Source organism: Papilio machaon, chromosome 16 (genome assembly GCF_912999745.1).
Source record: "Papilio machaon chromosome 16, ilPapMach1.1, whole genome shotgun sequence".
Classification (NCBI taxonomy): Eukaryota; Metazoa; Arthropoda; class Insecta; order Lepidoptera; family Papilionidae; genus Papilio; species Papilio machaon.
Genome location: NC_060001.1, coordinates 1,838,439 through 1,855,216, shown reverse-complemented (window position 1 = coordinate 1,855,216; position 16,778 = coordinate 1,838,439). Strand labels below are relative to the sequence as shown.

Genomic DNA, 16,778 nt, shown 5'->3' with positions numbered 1-16,778 from the left:
ATATAATTTGCAAAATTATCTATTCCTTAAATTACTAAATAATTTAACTTAAATTGATTTCATGTTGTAAAGATGATGAAATCTTTTATTAAATTATTGATATGTTTCTTGTATGTGGTTTCGCTGTGCACTGTCGACTGATAAAATTGTACATATACACGTCTCTTACAAAATCCATTGAACAAAGACGTTTAATATTTATTATTATTAAATTCTTAGTTTGCAAGCGAATGTTTGCGTATAGTTAATTAATTATAGTTAAATAATATCTCATAGATGTTTCCCTCAACGCAGTTGCCGTGGATGGTGTCTCTCCTTTAATGTTAAAAAAAAAATCCATGTAATTTTTATGTTTAAAAATGCAGAACTGATTTCCGTTACACGGCGGCTCTGTCCAGAGGTGTCCGCGAATAACCAGTTTGTAATACACGTGCGCAATAACATGCTACCTAAGTTTGATGATGTAGATAATATAGAAGATTTGTATGATTCTAAGAGCAAGTAAAAGTCGAAATTTTTATATTTTCTTTGCATTCAGTGACGTCATCGGATTTATGTCTGTTATTTTACATGAGTAATATTGTTCCACAAAATTTGTTACACTGGCGAGATGAACTTGAACTGTGTAGATTAGTCGAAAACAAGTTGAGGGATGTAATGTTTTATATTATAGTAAATAAAATATGTAAAAAAATATAAACTTGTAGCTATGGTTGTTAAAAAAATATCTATTATTTGAGCAACCACTTATTATTTTCAATCCTCTCAACAATATTTGACAATGTACACATTTTTTTTTGTAAAAGTATTTAATCAATTTCCTATGAGACAGTCAGATGCGGTCTTACGGAGAGGGGTACATTTGCTGTTGTTAATATGTAAATAAAAGTTAAACTATTGTAAATAATAAAATTATAAATATATGTTTTTTGGTAAATATCGTTTTATTTATATCATTACAAACGCTTTGTCTAATTTACTTATGTATAATGAAGAAAAATCTCTATAAGATATAAAGTTACTTAATATCTGTAACTAAATTGTTTGCTTATTTAATATTGTCTAGAATTTTTGAATAAAAATTAATTTTAATTACTGCTGCATGAATAAACACTACAAATAGAGAATTCTCCCCCAATAGGTTCGGAGTAATGTGGTGGATCGGGCGCGAGGTTATTCTTTCTGTAGAAGGTGTCACGCAGTATGGCACAACGCCCCTTGTTCACGTCTCTAGCTGGTATTCTAGATTTGCTCTGTTGCCAGCCGTAGTCACAGCTTGTGGTCGCGCGGTAGTTGAACCTTGAAAATATATTATAGTGAATTTCAAATGAAAATGTGTATGAACCCGCGTTAAATTGACTCAAAGTGAGTAAACAAAGTATAAATGTAATATTTTTGAACTAATATTAAATCTGAGTCCAAAAATTATTTTTTGTTGTTAAAATATATCTATTTTTACTGATCAAGGCTATTCATTATTCTATTTATCTTATTTCATAGATACTATATTATGCATTAATATAATACGACTTTAAAATCTTCGTGATTACTTTATGCTTGTCTTATTCCGTTCTGTGAAACTTTAGTTTCAAGTTAATATTAAGGAACAAGAGTTGTAGTTCTTAAAAATTAAACCGTCACTAACTTTTCCTCCGGTGATTTTTTATATCTTTGTTTCAAATATCGGAAGGTTGATCCTTTCTCTGTACTTCCGTACAGTAAGTTGACCACTTCAGGTTCGACAAATTTCATCTCAGTACATTCTTCAGACTGATCTAATTCGTGTGGTGGAACTGGCCTCGCGTAAATTCGAGGCTCGTCTAATAACTAAAACAAGTAAAAATTCAAATCATCGCATAATTTAAAAATTTACGGTAGATAAAAATCTCTTCTGATGGAACTAGGGTTGCCAGGTCGCCAAACATAATAGCCGGACAGACCAGCCAGTTTGGCCGGACATTTGGGTAGAAAGGTCGGACACCTATATTATTTAGGATTTTGTCTCAGTATTAATAGGTACACTCTCGTTTGGGAAATGTGAAAAGCCTAACAAAAACCGGAAAACCGTTTGTTTTTGCCGGACACGCAATCAAAAAGCCTACCTATGTCCGTACGCCTGGCAACGCTAGATGGAACTATGAAGTGCTTGTATACTCTTTGACAGGAACTAAAACTAATTTTTACAACAATTTTTATTAGGTATCAAAAGGACTAATGTTTTTGGACACTTTTTAAAACGTTATTTGTAAATTTCATTCGGTACCGCTAAGTACTTCTTTGCCAAAGCTATAGAGGCGTCTATTTCGCGGACTTGTTTCTCTTTATTGGCTTCTAAAACATTAAGTAAATTTTTCTTGTTCCACTCTCTATTTCTGTGTTCAGACTTGATCAAGGCGTCCGCATAAAAAGCAACAATTTCTGGTGACCCCATTTTAATGGTAAATTACACAACACAATTTTGAAAAACAGTTTGGATAAAATTGATTATTTTGAATGTTGCCATTGCAAAAAAACCATGGATTTTTCATAATCCTACTGAACTTGTTATAATTCCTTTTTCATACAGTTTTTTTTTCTATTAAAGAAATATTTAATATAGCGGAATATTTACTAAGAAAAATAGGTTATATCCTGAAAGTTCAACTCAAATGAAAAGTCGGGACAATGTCACAATTGGGTAAAGAGCACATAATAATTACTGAAATTTCTTTAATAAAAATTATTTTATTAATAAAAACTAAACAAAATGATTAATTTTTAACACCTATACAATATGAAATGAATGTCTTATATGCATACCCGCGTTTAGACGGAATGTATAAATTTAGAAGATTATTCAAATACTTAAGATTACTCATACATAACTAAACTTTATAGTCCCACCTTACATAATATATGAAATAGTAATGGCGCATTTTTTTTTACATATTATAAAACAACTTTTACTGCAAACATAAATAGTTAATTAAATTTTTCGTCGCACATTATTTCACAATACGTTATAAAATGTACCTTATATTTTACGTCTGTAATTATTATTTTAGATTATAACAATTATCAGATAGTTTTATGATATTCTATACCAAAAAGTAAGTCTTATTAAAGGACATGCAAAAAAATATTATTAAATATACTTATTAGTGTTAGAACATTGTTATGAGGTTGGGAAAATGCATGTTACTTGATGTGGACGGTTTTATATTTTGAATACATTAAGGTCATTTTTAGAATTGTACAAATTTATAATTAATTTTTGTATTAAATTAAATGTAGGGAGCAGAAAAGTCAAAATATATAAATAAAGTCAATATTTTAAAACATGGGTACAAGTATGATTAATAACAAAGGAGATATGATTAAAAATGTACAATATTTTGTTTTTTGGACATGTCAGAGTAAGATCTCTAGATGCAAAATGTTTAACTATCAGAAGAATAAATCACTAAACACATCACATTATTTCTACAAACTCGTCTTTTTCAACTTTGGTATCGGAATGCGCAGAACTTTTGAATAACCTTCTCAAATCACAAAACTTCACAATGTTCGAAATATAAAAAATATCCCAGGATCAATTTTGACTTTGAGATCTTGGTGTTTTTCGTCCCATAACTGGACTGCCACCCATTTGTCGGAGAAGACCTCGTAACCCTCGTGCTTCTCGCAGGCCACTGTCCAGTTGTTCCGCTGGGACAGCACAGAAGTCATCAACTAGAGGCATAGGCCCACTGAGTCTATCAGAATACTGAGCTAAACGGGATTGATGGCCTATGGGTGATGTCTTGTCTATAGATTGTTGCTGCATCTGTAAATATTATAATTACATTTATTAGAAAATTTAAGTTAAAAAAATAAGTCGTTTCTTCTTATTCAGTCAGCATTGGAAAGCCATAATAGAAAAAAAGAATGTTAGGAACATGAATACCTAAAATCACAATTCTTCACAGTTGATTGTTTAAGTACATTGGAAGGGTCCCATTCATATAATATATCAGTAAGAGATGACCGGACACCTATCAATATGGTTGCACCAGTACTTCTGGTGTTGTGCATGTCCAACCAGTCAATGATTAGTTTGATTGTAATTTATGGTGGTAAAAATATATCTAAATAAACTGTATATCACCTTGCCTCTGAGTGCTATAATTTCATCCTGTAATTTCTTCACCAATGTTGCATCATTTTCATAACTGGTGAGCGTTGGTTGTGGCATGCATTGGAAGACTGTAGCCAACAAATTATGCAGCGACACAAGTACACTGTCTTGCCAAGCTCGTGTGAAGTATAAGCTGAATGATGGGTTTTCTTCTGGTTTTTGAATATATGGCAACACTGAAAATAAACATACATGATGTGTCAAATAATACATCTTAAAAAAGTGTTCATTTTTTTAATTTATTTAAAAACAGATTTTTGTAGCAATATGAAGGCAAATATCAAATATGTAATACTTAAATAATAAGGCCTTGTACTTTTAATTTTGTGCAATTACTTACTAAACCATTCTTTCCACTCATTTTGACCTTGCAGTTCTGTGAGCATTTTTGATAAAAATTCTGATACTTTTTCATTTCTCACACCCCCAGTGCTCTGTGCTGCTGTTACTAAGTACATTTTGTACAGGCTATATTCTATTTTACGTACAGCTGCAATATATAATTATTAAAAAAATTATTTGCACAAAATATAAACAATTCATACGACATTTCGTCAACTTACCCGGTTGCACATGTACTTCTAATTTTGAAAATACTAAGCTGTCTAGGTGCGACCAATATTCCTTGAGCCCAGCGAGGTCAGAAACATTAACGTAATGTAATATTTGGTCCACAATTTTGTCAACTCTAAAGCCTTTGTCTTTATCAGCCTTCAAATCGTTATCAAATGCTTTAACAGTTGATGTAAAACCACGAAAAAGTAAATATTCTCGTACTAACTCATCCACAAACTGTATATGAGCCATTGTTTATACGATATGGAATTATATAAATGTTATTTATAAGAATTAATATTTATTTACAAATTGTTACCGACATTGAATTGGAAAGTACATTTTGACATATCCGAGTTAGGTGATAGTTCTTGACCTACAGATTATGAAACAATACAGAAGGACCAATAAAACGTCAAAATACTACTGCCATTTTTTGGGAAAGCTCACATTTACGCTCTTGGTTCATTGACATTTTGATGAAAATTGTCACATATCTGTCACTGTCAAAAATTTAATTCACAAATTGTATTAAGTTATTGCAATTTGTATGTACTTTTTGTTAATTATTTCATAATGGATCAGTGGATTAAAGAAGGTTTATCAAGAATTTTAGATTTTCAAATTCCTGAAGATCTCATCAAGTGACTTTTAATTTTGTTTTTACGTACATTTTTATTTACATTTTTTTCCTATGTTTATGTCTCATTTTTCATATTTTCAGCTATATTAATTCTATTGAAAACGAAAATGACTTAAATGAATACATGAAAACACTTTTGGATTTCGACAATTCACAACATAAGTCATTTTTCCTAGAACTTTGTAAAAAGAAGTTTCCCAATAAGAGTATGTTATTTTGAGTTACTATTCATGTTAAATACTAGAATTAACAATAAATTGTACAGTATAATAAAATAACTTAATATAATATCAGGTAATACAATAACAAGACCGCAAAAGAAAAAGATTTCTAAAAATAAACAACAACAAGATTTCTTGAGTGCAGAAGTTCCAGCACCACAAGTGACACAGGCACCTGAAGCAGAGAACAAAGCTAAGAAGAAAACTAAATATGTCAACTTGTATTCACAAGAGGGAAAGAATGCACAAGTTGTTCTACTTAAAGGTAAAGTAAATAGTTTTAAAATAAACTAGACATTACCATAAGTTATAATTCCTTATAAGTTAAGCAAAAGAGAATAACAATGTCATGAATCTGGCCAAGCTAATGACCATTAGTGCCATCAAGTATACTTTATTGTGAGAGACTTAAAAATTTAATAGATTCTTATGAGAGAGAATCCAAAAAGGTTCCATTTAATTTCAATAGTGTAGCCATACAAATTTAGGTTGATCTAATTTTTACAGCCATTTTATTTAACATTTTTCACAACACCAATGATTGTATAGTACATTACTTATGAATATGGTCATTTTAACACTAATTATAAAATCACACACTAAGGGAGGCACCATTGTGACTGTCAAGCATCCAAACATGAGCTGATCAACAACTGCCTGCAGTGTGGCAGAGTTGTCTGCAAGCAGGAGGGTTCAGGTCCTTGCCTGTTCTGTGGTAATCTTGTAAGTATTTGCATTACTAATGAATCTGCTACATGTGTACATTATATTTTGGATAATGATCATCCCCCAACGAGAAAAAACTCCCTATTGGGTTGATTGAATCCATAGATATTTTTTTCCCATTAGGCTGATTGTCCCAAATCAACCTACATATCAATAGGCACCTAACCCCTATATTACCATTGGTGTATATGCACTAACCTAATTTAACCTACTTTACAACAATATTGCCACGTCTATAACTCTCTTTGAAAAAAATTGAGATAGCAACAATACTCTTAAACATGTATCATGTCATTTGAAATCCACAGCAATAGTGGGTTTTTCACAGTAACAATTATAAAACACTAGCTGTCGCCCGCGACTCTGCGCGGAATTAAAAACTTAATAATTTTCCTATGTTTTCTAGACTATGTTCTACATCTTTGCCAAATCTCTAATCTTCTAACAAACATCCATCCATCTAAACTTTCGCATTTATGACATACTAGCTGTCGCTTACAACTCCGTCTGCGCGGATTAAAAAAACTTATAAGTAACTTATGTGTTCTTCCAGACTATGTTCAAATTTTATTAAGATCTGTAAAACTTTCTAGAGATACCTCCACCCATCCATCCATCCATCCATCCAAACATTCGCATTTATAATATTAGTAATATTTTGGTATTCACCCTATTTTTCGTTTACTCAGGTGTGCACACCTGAAGAGCAGAAAGAAATCAATGCTAAGACAAAAGCAAGTGCTAAACTGGTGGAGTCTTTAATGGAAAGGAATAGACCTAAAGGTTGGGAGGCGGCTGTATCACACAGGAATAGGTTGCTAGAGTATGATCGTACTAGGTAAATGTTTCTTTATTATTATAGTTTTAATGTCATCGTTCATTTAATTCTGGCAACATTGACTAAAATTTTGTTAATATGTAGTAATTAAATTGAGTTTAATTTCGCTAATGTTTTTTAGCGTTTATAATTTTTTTTCTATGAAATGGTGGCCAACGAGCTATCGGTCACCTGAATTCGCCGAAATAGTGAGGCGGCCGTTGCCCATAGACATCCGCAAATGCAGATGCGTTGCCTACCTTTAATCAACGAAGAAGGGGACGCGTAGAAAGAGGATGTTTCCCCTTCCCTCCTCCGCCAAATACACTTCCCCTTCCCATCTTTTTCTAATAAGAAAAGATTATGAAGGGGAAGAGATTTGGAGGAGTTATCTTTTTTTCTTAATTTCCACTTCGCTCTATTCTTGGCAACTTTGAAATAAATTGTCTATGTATGCAGCGAGCGTCGTACACGTGTAACAGACGACGACAGTGACTACTTCAGTGCGTCCAGCGTGTGGCTGAGTGCGGCGGAGCGCGACAAGCTGGCCAAATACCAGCAGACATTACATGACAAGAAACATGCATCCAGACTTACTAAGAAGATGACCTTTGACTTTGCTGGTAAAGGTTCCAACTAAAGGTCTCCCTTAGTGACCAATGAACTAGAGTAGGGGGTATTTAGGTCGGAGGAATTTTAGACCACTTTCCCTTCCCACCTTTTTCTTATCAGGAAAGGATAGGATGGGGAAGTGGATTTGGCGGAAGAGGGGACGCATAGGAAGGGGAAATGTCCTCTTTCTGTGCGTCCCCGTTCTCCGTTGATTAAAGTTAGGCAACTAGTTCATAAGGCTATATGTTGAAATCGAAATCAAACGAAATAAGCTGAAATAATTCTTTGATGTTTAAAAATAATGTGTTTTCTTCACTGACCTCTATACATGGCAGGCTATAAATAGTGGTGTTTTGTGCCTATTTGATTTTAGCAATTTTGGCGCTGATGGTTGAGGTTGTTAGTAGTGGTGAGGATTAGAACTAATAAGAGATAAAATTAACTGTCAGATATATCAATAGATGCGTTTGAATCGTAAAGTAAAAGCTGTTATTTCCAAGCAATAATCTATCCATTTTATAGAGATTTTGTTTGTTTTTTTTTGTTCCTAGGTCGTCAAGTGATAGAAGATAATACAATAGACTATGAAGTAGACGAGGAGAAAGTGCGTCAGATGACGAGTGTGAGCGCTGCTAGCGGGGGCTCCGGGGCTCATCTCCTGGCGCAGGGACTGCTCACTGACACTGATAGAGACGTCGCCCCCGGAGTTAATGCACCACTTTTACAGGTATTTATTTCCTAACACATATAAAAAAAAATTGTTTCTTGTCAAAATTTGATAGTATACGGCTTTGTACAATGCTTTTGTCTTTGAAATTAAAATAATTTCGTTATGTTTAATGAAAAATTTGATTTATCATTCGTTTTAGTATTTAATTCAAGTATTGTATAATTATGCGTTCTGATTATACAGGATGTTGTTAAATGTTTAATATATATAGATGTTCTAAAATACTAAGCATCTTCATATGTATTATTAAAAGTGATATTTGTGTTCAGTTTGATGAGTCAGTGGAGTACGGGGGCGGGGGCTACTCCAGTGCAGTTCGGGGCGGGCAACAGGGGCAGGGACCGGGGCAGTATCTGGGGCAGGGGGGCCGAGTTCAGGACGCCGAGCTGCAGGAGATGAGCGACACAGGCCGCTGCCTCTCAATGCACCAGCCCTGGGCATCGCTTCTCGTTGAAGGGATTAAACTGTGAGTTACTTTATTATGGTAGGATATGATAGAAAAACGCATCAATTTAAGTTTTTTGTGTTGTGTAAGAAACAATATTTTTTAATTTATAGTTAACATTATTCCAGTTCAGCGATCGAAATGAGCGCTGGATTACAACAATGTAAACCTACACTGGAACACATCACACAGAATGTCTTTTTCAAAGTAACACTGAATATTAAATTATTCAAACTTTCGTGAGACATTATCACTAACTTATATAGAAACGGCTAAAACACTCAGGTATATATATCCGGTGTCGTCACCGACTAGTTTCGAGCCCTACGGGGGCTCTTCATCAGGGTGAGTGGGATTGGTATTATTTCGCGGACGCGGCCCGTCGCTCACTGCGCGCCTGCGCTCTTAGGGCGCGTCTTGAGGGGGCGGGGGGCGCGGGGTGCGCCGGCGTCGTTGACGAGGTTGATACCAAAGCAGTGTTGGTGTTGTTATTAGCGTTTCCGGGGGCACAAAATGTACTGATTATATCCACAATATCGTCTTCAGCACTGTTGATGTTGTGTCGCGCCGCGTTCATTAAGACGGGTTCCCATGTACGCGACAGAGCCCACCCCTTGTCTCTGTTGAAATTAGGTCGACGACCTATTTCAATAGCCTCCCGAAGCTTCCGAGACACGAAGTTCCTCTCACGGGCCAGCACTTTAACTTTGTCGAACCTAATATAATGCGAGGTTCCGGAGTTAAGTGCGTGATCCGCAACCGCCGAGGTGTTGCCGTCTAATTTACGCATACTGCGGATATGCTCAGAGAGTCTCGACTTTATATTGCGCCCCGTTTCGCCGACGTAACTTTTACCACAGTCGCACGGGATCTCGTAGACACCAGGACTATCTAGGGGATCCCGGTCCTTTGGAGATCGCAGAAGTTGTTTGATCTGTGTCATTGGGCGGAAAATTGTCCTGATGCTGAACCTACGGCGTAACAGGTGTCCAATTTTGTCCGTAACCCCTCGCATAAATGGTAAATAGACCGGGACCCGCTCTGCAACCTGAGGCCGTGGTTTGCTGGTCGTGTTCGCTATTCGGTAACTCTGTCGCCAGTTGTATCCATTGCTCTCTAATACGTGCCGTACGTGCGTCAATTCAGCCTGCAGGAATTGAGTGTCGCATAAACGTATTGCGCGACTTATAAGCGTGCGCGGCACTGAAGATAGCTGAGATGGATGGTGATGAGAGTCCGCCCTCAAGTACCGATCCGTGTGTGTAGGCTTTCTATACACGGTGTGTACTAGATTACCACTAGGTTCCCTCTTCACTAGTACGTCCAAAAATGGGAGAGTTCCTTCATTTTCCTCCTCCGTAGTAAAATGGATTTTTGGATGTACGTCGTTCAAATGGTTTAGTAGTTGAGTGACGGCTTGTCTGGGAACTATAGCGAACACGTCGTCTACGTATCTCCACCAGTATCTGGGTTTAAAAGGTGCATGCTTCAACGCCTCCTCCTCGAAGTATTCCATAAATATATTAGCCGCAACTGGTGCTATTGGCGAGCCCATCGCCACTCCATCCATCTGAAGGTAAAAATCCCCTCGCCAACGGAAATAGCCACTCGTAAGGCAGAACTCTATTAAACTCATGTAATCAGTAGGTATATTGTGTGATATAAGGCGTTGTCTTATAATATTTATAGTTTCCGCTACCGGTACATTTGTAAATAGAGACGCCACGTCGAAACTCACCATTATCTCGTCGTTTTGGATTTTGACGTCCTTCAACAATTGAATAAAGTGATTTGAGTCTCTTACAAAGCTCGTTGTTCTGCCGGTCACCGTCTGTAATATGCTCGCCATGTGACGTGAGCTTTTGTAAGTGGGTGAGTCTATTTGACTCACGATGGGACGTAAGGGCCAGTTAGGTTTGTGGATTTTTGGCAGTCCATATATTTTTGGAGGTGTCGGATTCAGTGGCCGCAACTGTTTTTTGTCAATATCTGGCAGCGTGGATAGGATCTTATTTAACCTAGAAGTTACACGGGATGTTGGATCATAGCTTACTTTTTTGTATGTATTGGTGTCACTTACCAAGTGTGTAACTTTCTGTTCGTACTCCGCCGTATCTACTATAACAGTTGCGTTGCCTTTGTCAGCCGGTAATACGAGGATATCCGGATTTTTGCGTAAAGACGTTAATGCCTGGACCTCCTGCCTTGTCATGTTCTGATTCGGACTATGGCATTTGCGTAAAATAGCTGATGTGTCCTGCCTAAGGCATTCAGCTTCCGGTCCGGGCACCTTGTTTCGCATCAGGCAGTTTTCGACGCTTGAAATTATGGACTCCACCGGCACTCTGTTAGGAGTAATGGCATAGTTTAAGCCTCGTGACAGCACTTTCAAAGCCACAGCTGACACTTCGTGTGACGATAAATTCAAAACATTCGTTACCGGTGTATTAGAGCAGGAACGTGTATTTGTACTTTTGCCTTCATTTTTCATCAGGCGCTCGAGTTTTTGTTGGTGTGTACTGGAAATCTTTACTTTTATCGTTTCAGCTCTAATGAACGTCATCACATCTAACCTCTGCCATTCATCTAAACCCAGTCCATGCGACAATTCCATATGTAACGAGAAAAGATCTTTGTTTACATACGCAATGTTTCGTCGGTAATCTTGAATTACCCGCTTTAGTATTTTCTTGCTCGTCGTTTGGAAGAAATCTTGGTAACCCCGAAAGCACTTCACTTCTTTGACACGCACAAATTTCGGTAAAACACCATTATCACGACACTGTATCACAAAGTTTAAACCGCTTTCGAGTCTATTACGTTTTATTCTCAAAGCCGCGAACTTTTTCACTCTAGCTTTCCAAACCTCGCCGTAACGGTTTGCTATTAAATTATTCAAACTTTCGTGAGACATTATCACTAACTTATATAGAAACGGCTAAAACACTCACGTATATATATCCGGTGTTGTCACCGACTAGTTTCGAGCCCTACGGGGGCTCTTCATCAGGGTGAGTGGGATTGGTATTATTTCGCGGACGCGGCCCGTCGCTCACTGCGCGCCTGCGCTCTTAGGGCGCGTCTTGAGGGGGCGGGGGGCGCGGGGTGCGCCGGCGTCGTTGACGAGGTTGATACCAAAGCAGTGTTGGTGTTGTTATTAGCGTTTCCGGGGGCACAAAATGTACTGATTATATCCACAATATCGTCTTCAGCACTGTTGATGTTGTGTCGCGCCGCGTTCATTAAGACGGGTTCCCATGTACGCGACAGAGCCCACCCCTTGTCTCTGTTGAAATTAGGTCGACGACCTATTTCAATAGCCTCCCGAAGCTTCCGAGACACGAAGTTCCTCTCACGGGCCAGCACTTTAACTTTGTCGAACCTAATATAATGCGAGGTTCCGGAGTTAAGTGCGTGATCCGCAACCGCCGAGGTGTTGCCGTCTAATTTACGCATACTGCGGATATGCTCAGAGAGTCTCGACTTTATATTGCGCCCCGTTTCGCCGACGTAACTTTTACCACAGTCGCACGGGATCTCGTAGACACCAGGACTATCTAGGGGATCCCGGTCCTTTGGAGATCGCAGAAGTTGTTTGATCTGTGTCATTGGGCGGAAAATTGTCCTGATGCTGAACCTACGGCGTAACAGGTGTCCAATTTTGTCCGTAACCCCTCGCATAAATGGTAAATAGACCGGGACCCGCTCTGCAACCTGAGGCCGTGGTTTGCTATCTGCATTACTCCTAACAGAGTGCCGGTGGAGTCCATAATTTCAAGCGTCGAAAACTGCCTGATGCGAAACAAGGTGCCCGGACCGGAAGCTGAATGCCTTAGGCAGGACACATCAGCTATTTTACGCAAATGCCATAGTCCGAATCAGAACATGACAAGGCAGGAGGTCCAGGCATTAACGTCTTTACGCAAAAATCCGGATATCCTCGTATTACCGGCTGACAAAGGCAACGCAACTGTTATAGTAGATACGGCGGAGTACGAACAGAAAGTTACACACTTGGTAAGTGACACCAATACATACAAAAAAAAGTAAGCTATGATCCAACATCCCGTGTAACTTCTAGGTTAAATAAGATCCTATCCACGCTGCCAGATATTGACAAAAAACAGTTGCGGCCACTGAATCCGACACCTCCAAAAATATATGGACTGCCAAAAATCCACAAACCTAACTGGCCCTTACGTCCCATCGTGAGTCAAATAGACTCACCCACTTACAAAAGCTCACGTCACATGGCGAGCATATTACAGACGGTGACCGGCAGAACAACGAGCTTTGTAAGAGACTCAAATCACTTTATTCAATTGTTGAAGGACGTCAAAATCCAAAACGACGAGATAATGGTGAGTTTCGACGTGGCGTCTCTATTTACAAATGTACCGGTAGCGGAAACTATAAATATTATAAGACAACGCCTTATATCACACAATATACCTACTGATTACATGAGTTTAATAGAGTTCTGCCTTACGAGTGGCTATTTCCGTTGGCGAGGGGATTTTTACCTTCAGATGGATGGAGTGGCGATGGGCTCGCCAATAGCACCAGTTGCGGCTAATATATTTATGGAATACTTCGAGGAGGAGGCGTTGAAGCATGCACCTTTTAAACCCAGATACTGGTGGAGATACGTAGACGACGTGTTCGCTATAGTTCCCAGACAAGCCGTCACTCAACTACTAAACCATTTGAACGACGTACATCCAAAAATCCATTTTACTACGGAGGAGGAAAATGAAGGAACTCTCCCATTTTTGGACGTACTAGTGAAGAGGGAACCTAGTGGTAATCTAGTACACACCGTGTATAGAAAGCCTACACACACGGATCGGTACTTGAGGGCGGACTCTCATCACCATCCATCTCAGCTATCTTCAGTGCCGCGCACGCTTATAAGTCGCGCAATACGTTTATGCGACACTCAATTCCTGCAGGCTGAATTGACGCACGTACGGCACGTATTAGAGAGCAATGGATACAACTGGCGACAGAGTTACCGAATAGCGAACACGACCAGCAAACCACGGCCTCAGGTTGCAGAGCGGGTCCCGGTCTATTTACCATTTATGCGAGGGGTTACGGACAAAATTGGACACCTGTTACGCCGTAGGTTCAGCATCAGGACAATTTTCCGCCCAATGACACAGATCAAACAACTTCTGCGATCTCCAAAGGACCGGGATCCCCTAGATAGTCCTGGTGTCTACGAGATCCCGTGCGACTGTGGTAAAAGTTACGTCGGCGAAACGGGGCGCAATATAAAGTCGAGACTCTCTGAGCATATCCGCAGTATGCGTAAATTAGACGGCAACACCTCGGCGGTTGCGGATCACGCACTTAACTCCGGAACCTCGCATTATATTAGGTTCGACAAAGTTAAAGTGCTGGCCCGTGAGAGGAACTTCGTGTCTCGGAAGCTTCGGGAGGCTATTGAAATAGGTCGTCGACCTAATTTCAACAGAGACAAGGGGTGGGCTCTGTCGCGTACATGGGAACCCGTCTTAATGAACGCGGCGCGACACAACATCAACAGTGCTGAAGACGATATTGTGGATATAATCAGTACATTTTGTGCCCCCGGAAACGCTAATAACAACACCAACACTGCTTTGGTATCAACCTCGTCAACGACGCCGGCGCACCCCGCGCCCCCCGCCCCCTCAAGACGCGCCCTAAGAGCGCAGGCGCGCAGTGAGCGACGGGCCGCGTCCGCGAAATAATACCAATCCCACTCACCCTGATGAAGAGCCCCCGTAGGGCTCGAAACTAGTCGGTGACGACACCGGATATATATACCTGAGTGTTTTAGCCGTTTCTATATAAGTTAACACTGAATAGTAAGCTGTTATTTGTGTAGCAGTTGCGGCCACCAGAGGTCTCTAGTTTACCGATTTAGACAAAACGCTAACTTCTAGACCAGTGTTTCCCAAAGTGGGCGATAACGCCCCCAAGGGGGCGTTTGAAACCTAGGAGGGGGCGATAAGGGGTCCAAAAAATGGGGGGCATTGAAATTAATTAAAGTAATGAAATTGTGGTTTTTAAGTTTTAGGGCTGAATAAAAATTAGGGTCGTCTGAAATATAATTGATTTTTAAAGGGGGCGGTGAAAAAAATAAGACAATCACTGATCTAGACCGTCCTTTTAATTTTACTAATATTATAAATGCGAATGTTTAGATGGAAGTTAGTTAAAGGTATCTGATAAACAGATCTTGCTGAAAGGCATAGATGTAGAACATAGTCTGGAAGAACATATAGGTTATTTATTAAGATTTTTCTAACTTCTCGCGGTAACAATGAGTTGTGTCAGTCATGAAGGTCGCACTTGGTACACACATCACCGCGGCCGGCTCTGGATAGCAGCAACTGCTAAGCCGCCCGACCAAGATGTAGTCAGAGCCATTGAGAACCAGTACAGGGTGCTCTATCCAGGTAACTTATATTACACTAACTACGTAGGAGCGTCGGTGCCTCAGGGGTTAAGCACTTGACTTGTAATCTACAGGTCTTTGGTTCGAATCCTGCCATGTACCAATGTGTTTTTCGATTTTATAATGTACATTTATCTGATGTTCTTAAAGTGAAGGAAAACATTGTGATGCTGCAAATATCTCAGAAGAAATTCAATGATATGTATGAAGTCAACCCGCACTGGGTCAGCGTGGTTGTATATGGCCATATTTGAAAATAGGCCACATAGACCCTTTTACTTCAGCTAAAAAAAATATTTACACATGTAAATGTGTATTGTATTTAATGCATATTATTAATTAAACAAAGAGGTGTCTTTTAACAAAGAAGTAGTAAAAATCATCAATTTGTTACTTTGGTCCTTATACATAAGACCCATTTATATAACTATGTAATTTGCCTTAATTTATATGGGACGGATTAAAAAGTTTATTAACTTTCAGACAAACAAATCAAGTTCCCTACATTCTATCCGACTGGTTGTCTGCTCGGTTGTGTACATGTAGATGATTGTTTACCGCAAGAGGAGTATGAGAAATTGTAAGTTTTCTTTTATTGTTATTATACGAAAAGACTTAATGTTAACAAATTTTACTATATTATATGTCTATTTCATAAATATTTGAGCAAATAAAGGTCATGCAAACACTATTGAAAATTTTAATGACCAAAGGAAAGAGTCGTGAGGTCACCATGGGGTAGGAAATTAATTTCTCATACTATGTAAGGGTCATATTATAAAAATCGTTGTAATATGATGTTGGAAATTTTCTGCAGGTACCCGGATGGAGAAAGTGATAGTCCCTATGTTTTCATATGTTCGAATCCAATCAGTCTACGACTTCGATTCCCTATAAAGGGTCAACATAAAATTTGTAAGTAACATCAATTGAAATATATTTTTCTTATTTTCATCATCTTGAGTTTTCACCGTCGAAACAAATTTACAGAAACATATTGTAATCCCTGTCTTTCATTTTGAAAAAATAAATAAATATAGAAAACATTCTATTATTTATTACTTCATAGAATCATCTTTTTGTGTAAAAAAATTTACGGATTTCTAAGGAATTAAGACGCTTTAAAATTTTATTTTTAATAATTAGAAATAATTTTTCCTTATTTGTGATAATGTATAATTTGTTTTTACAGATTCATTAGAAAAGAGCATTCATCAAGCAGCTGTAAAATGTATGCAGAAAATGTCCAAATTACAAGCTATAGAGGCAAATGCTGCTTAAATTTATAAAATAAATATAAAAAGAAATGTTATTCAAATAAAAGTTTTTTGTTAAGAGAAATATTTTATTTACAAGCTATATAACTAAGTTTACATAAATATTTAAGTCATACACACATACAAACAAGGAAAAATAACTCACACT

At 38.0% G+C, this 16,778-nt stretch overlaps 3 protein-coding genes across 4 annotated transcripts; 1 reads left to right on the top strand and 2 right to left on the bottom strand.

Moving 5' to 3' along the window:
* Positions 1–1,041: 1,041 nt before the first annotated feature.
* Positions 1,042–2,464, bottom strand: LOC106715739. The gene is made up of 3 exons (XM_014509087.2): positions 2,264–2,464; positions 1,646–1,827; positions 1,042–1,299 (listed from the first exon to the last, which is right to left on the bottom strand). Exons 1-3 carry the CDS (start codon positions 2,429–2,431, stop codon positions 1,089–1,091), a joined length of 561 nt encoding a protein of 186 aa, XP_014364573.2. The 5' UTR covers positions 2,432–2,464; the 3' UTR covers positions 1,042–1,088.
* Positions 2,465–3,278: 814 nt separating this feature from the next.
* LOC106715787 (WD repeat-containing protein 91) lies at positions 3,279–5,053 on the bottom strand. 2 transcript variants are annotated; one of them, XM_014509140.2, is made up of 4 exons: positions 4,720–5,053; positions 4,497–4,646; positions 4,127–4,332; positions 3,279–3,805 (listed from the first exon to the last, which is right to left on the bottom strand). In XM_014509140.2, the coding sequence occupies exons 1-4, from the start codon at positions 4,961–4,963 to the stop codon at positions 3,572–3,574; spliced, it is 834 nt and encodes a 277-aa protein (XP_014364626.2). In that variant the 5' UTR covers positions 4,964–5,053; the 3' UTR covers positions 3,279–3,571. The 2 variants fall into 2 exon arrangements, with proteins under 2 accessions (XP_014364626.2, XP_014364627.2); XM_014509141.2 differs by lacking the exon at positions 4,497–4,646.
* Positions 5,054–5,287: 234 nt separating this feature from the next.
* On the top strand, positions 5,288–16,638 carry LOC106715772 (activating signal cointegrator 1). The gene is made up of 12 exons (XM_045681474.1): positions 5,288–5,355; positions 5,436–5,560; positions 5,649–5,840; positions 6,180–6,298; positions 6,991–7,139; positions 7,578–7,741; positions 8,282–8,457; positions 8,730–8,926; positions 15,233–15,354; positions 15,837–15,933; positions 16,171–16,268; positions 16,546–16,638. The coding sequence occupies exons 1-12, from the start codon at positions 5,288–5,290 to the stop codon at positions 16,632–16,634; spliced, it is 1,596 nt and encodes a 531-aa protein (XP_045537430.1). The 3' UTR covers positions 16,635–16,638.
* The last annotated feature ends 140 nt before the right edge of the window (positions 16,639–16,778 follow it).

Coding starts and splice junctions, on each gene's coding strand:
- LOC106715739 (XM_014509087.2), bottom strand. CDS start 2,431: ATGGGGTCACCAGAAATTGTTGCTTTTTATGCGGACGCCTTGATCAAG. Junction 1,828..2,263: donor TGGCAAAGAAGTACTTAGCG/GTACCGAATGAA, acceptor TACTTGTTTTAG/TTATTAGACGAGCCTCGAAT. Junction 1,300..1,645: donor AAAAAATCACCGGAGGAAAA/GTTAGTGACGGT, acceptor TATATTTTCAAG/GTTCAACTACCGCGCGACCA.
- LOC106715787 (XM_014509140.2), bottom strand. CDS start 4,963: ATGGCTCATATACAGTTTGTGGATGAGTTAGTACGAGAATATTTACTT. Junction 4,647..4,719: donor AGAAGTACATGTGCAACCGG/GTAAGTTGACGA, acceptor TATATATTGCAG/CTGTACGTAAAATAGAATAT. Junction 3,806..4,126: donor TTATAGCACTCAGAGGCAAG/GTGATATACAGT, acceptor TAATATTTACAG/ATGCAGCAACAATCTATAGA.
- LOC106715772 (XM_045681474.1), top strand. CDS start 5,288: ATGGATCAGTGGATTAAAGAAGGTTTATCAAGAATTTTAGATTTTCAA. Junction 5,356..5,435: donor ATTCCTGAAGATCTCATCAA/GTGACTTTTAAT, acceptor TCATATTTTCAG/CTATATTAATTCTATTGAAA. Junction 15,934..16,170: donor CAAGAGGAGTATGAGAAATT/GTAAGTTTTCTT, acceptor AATTTTCTGCAG/GTACCCGGATGGAGAAAGTG.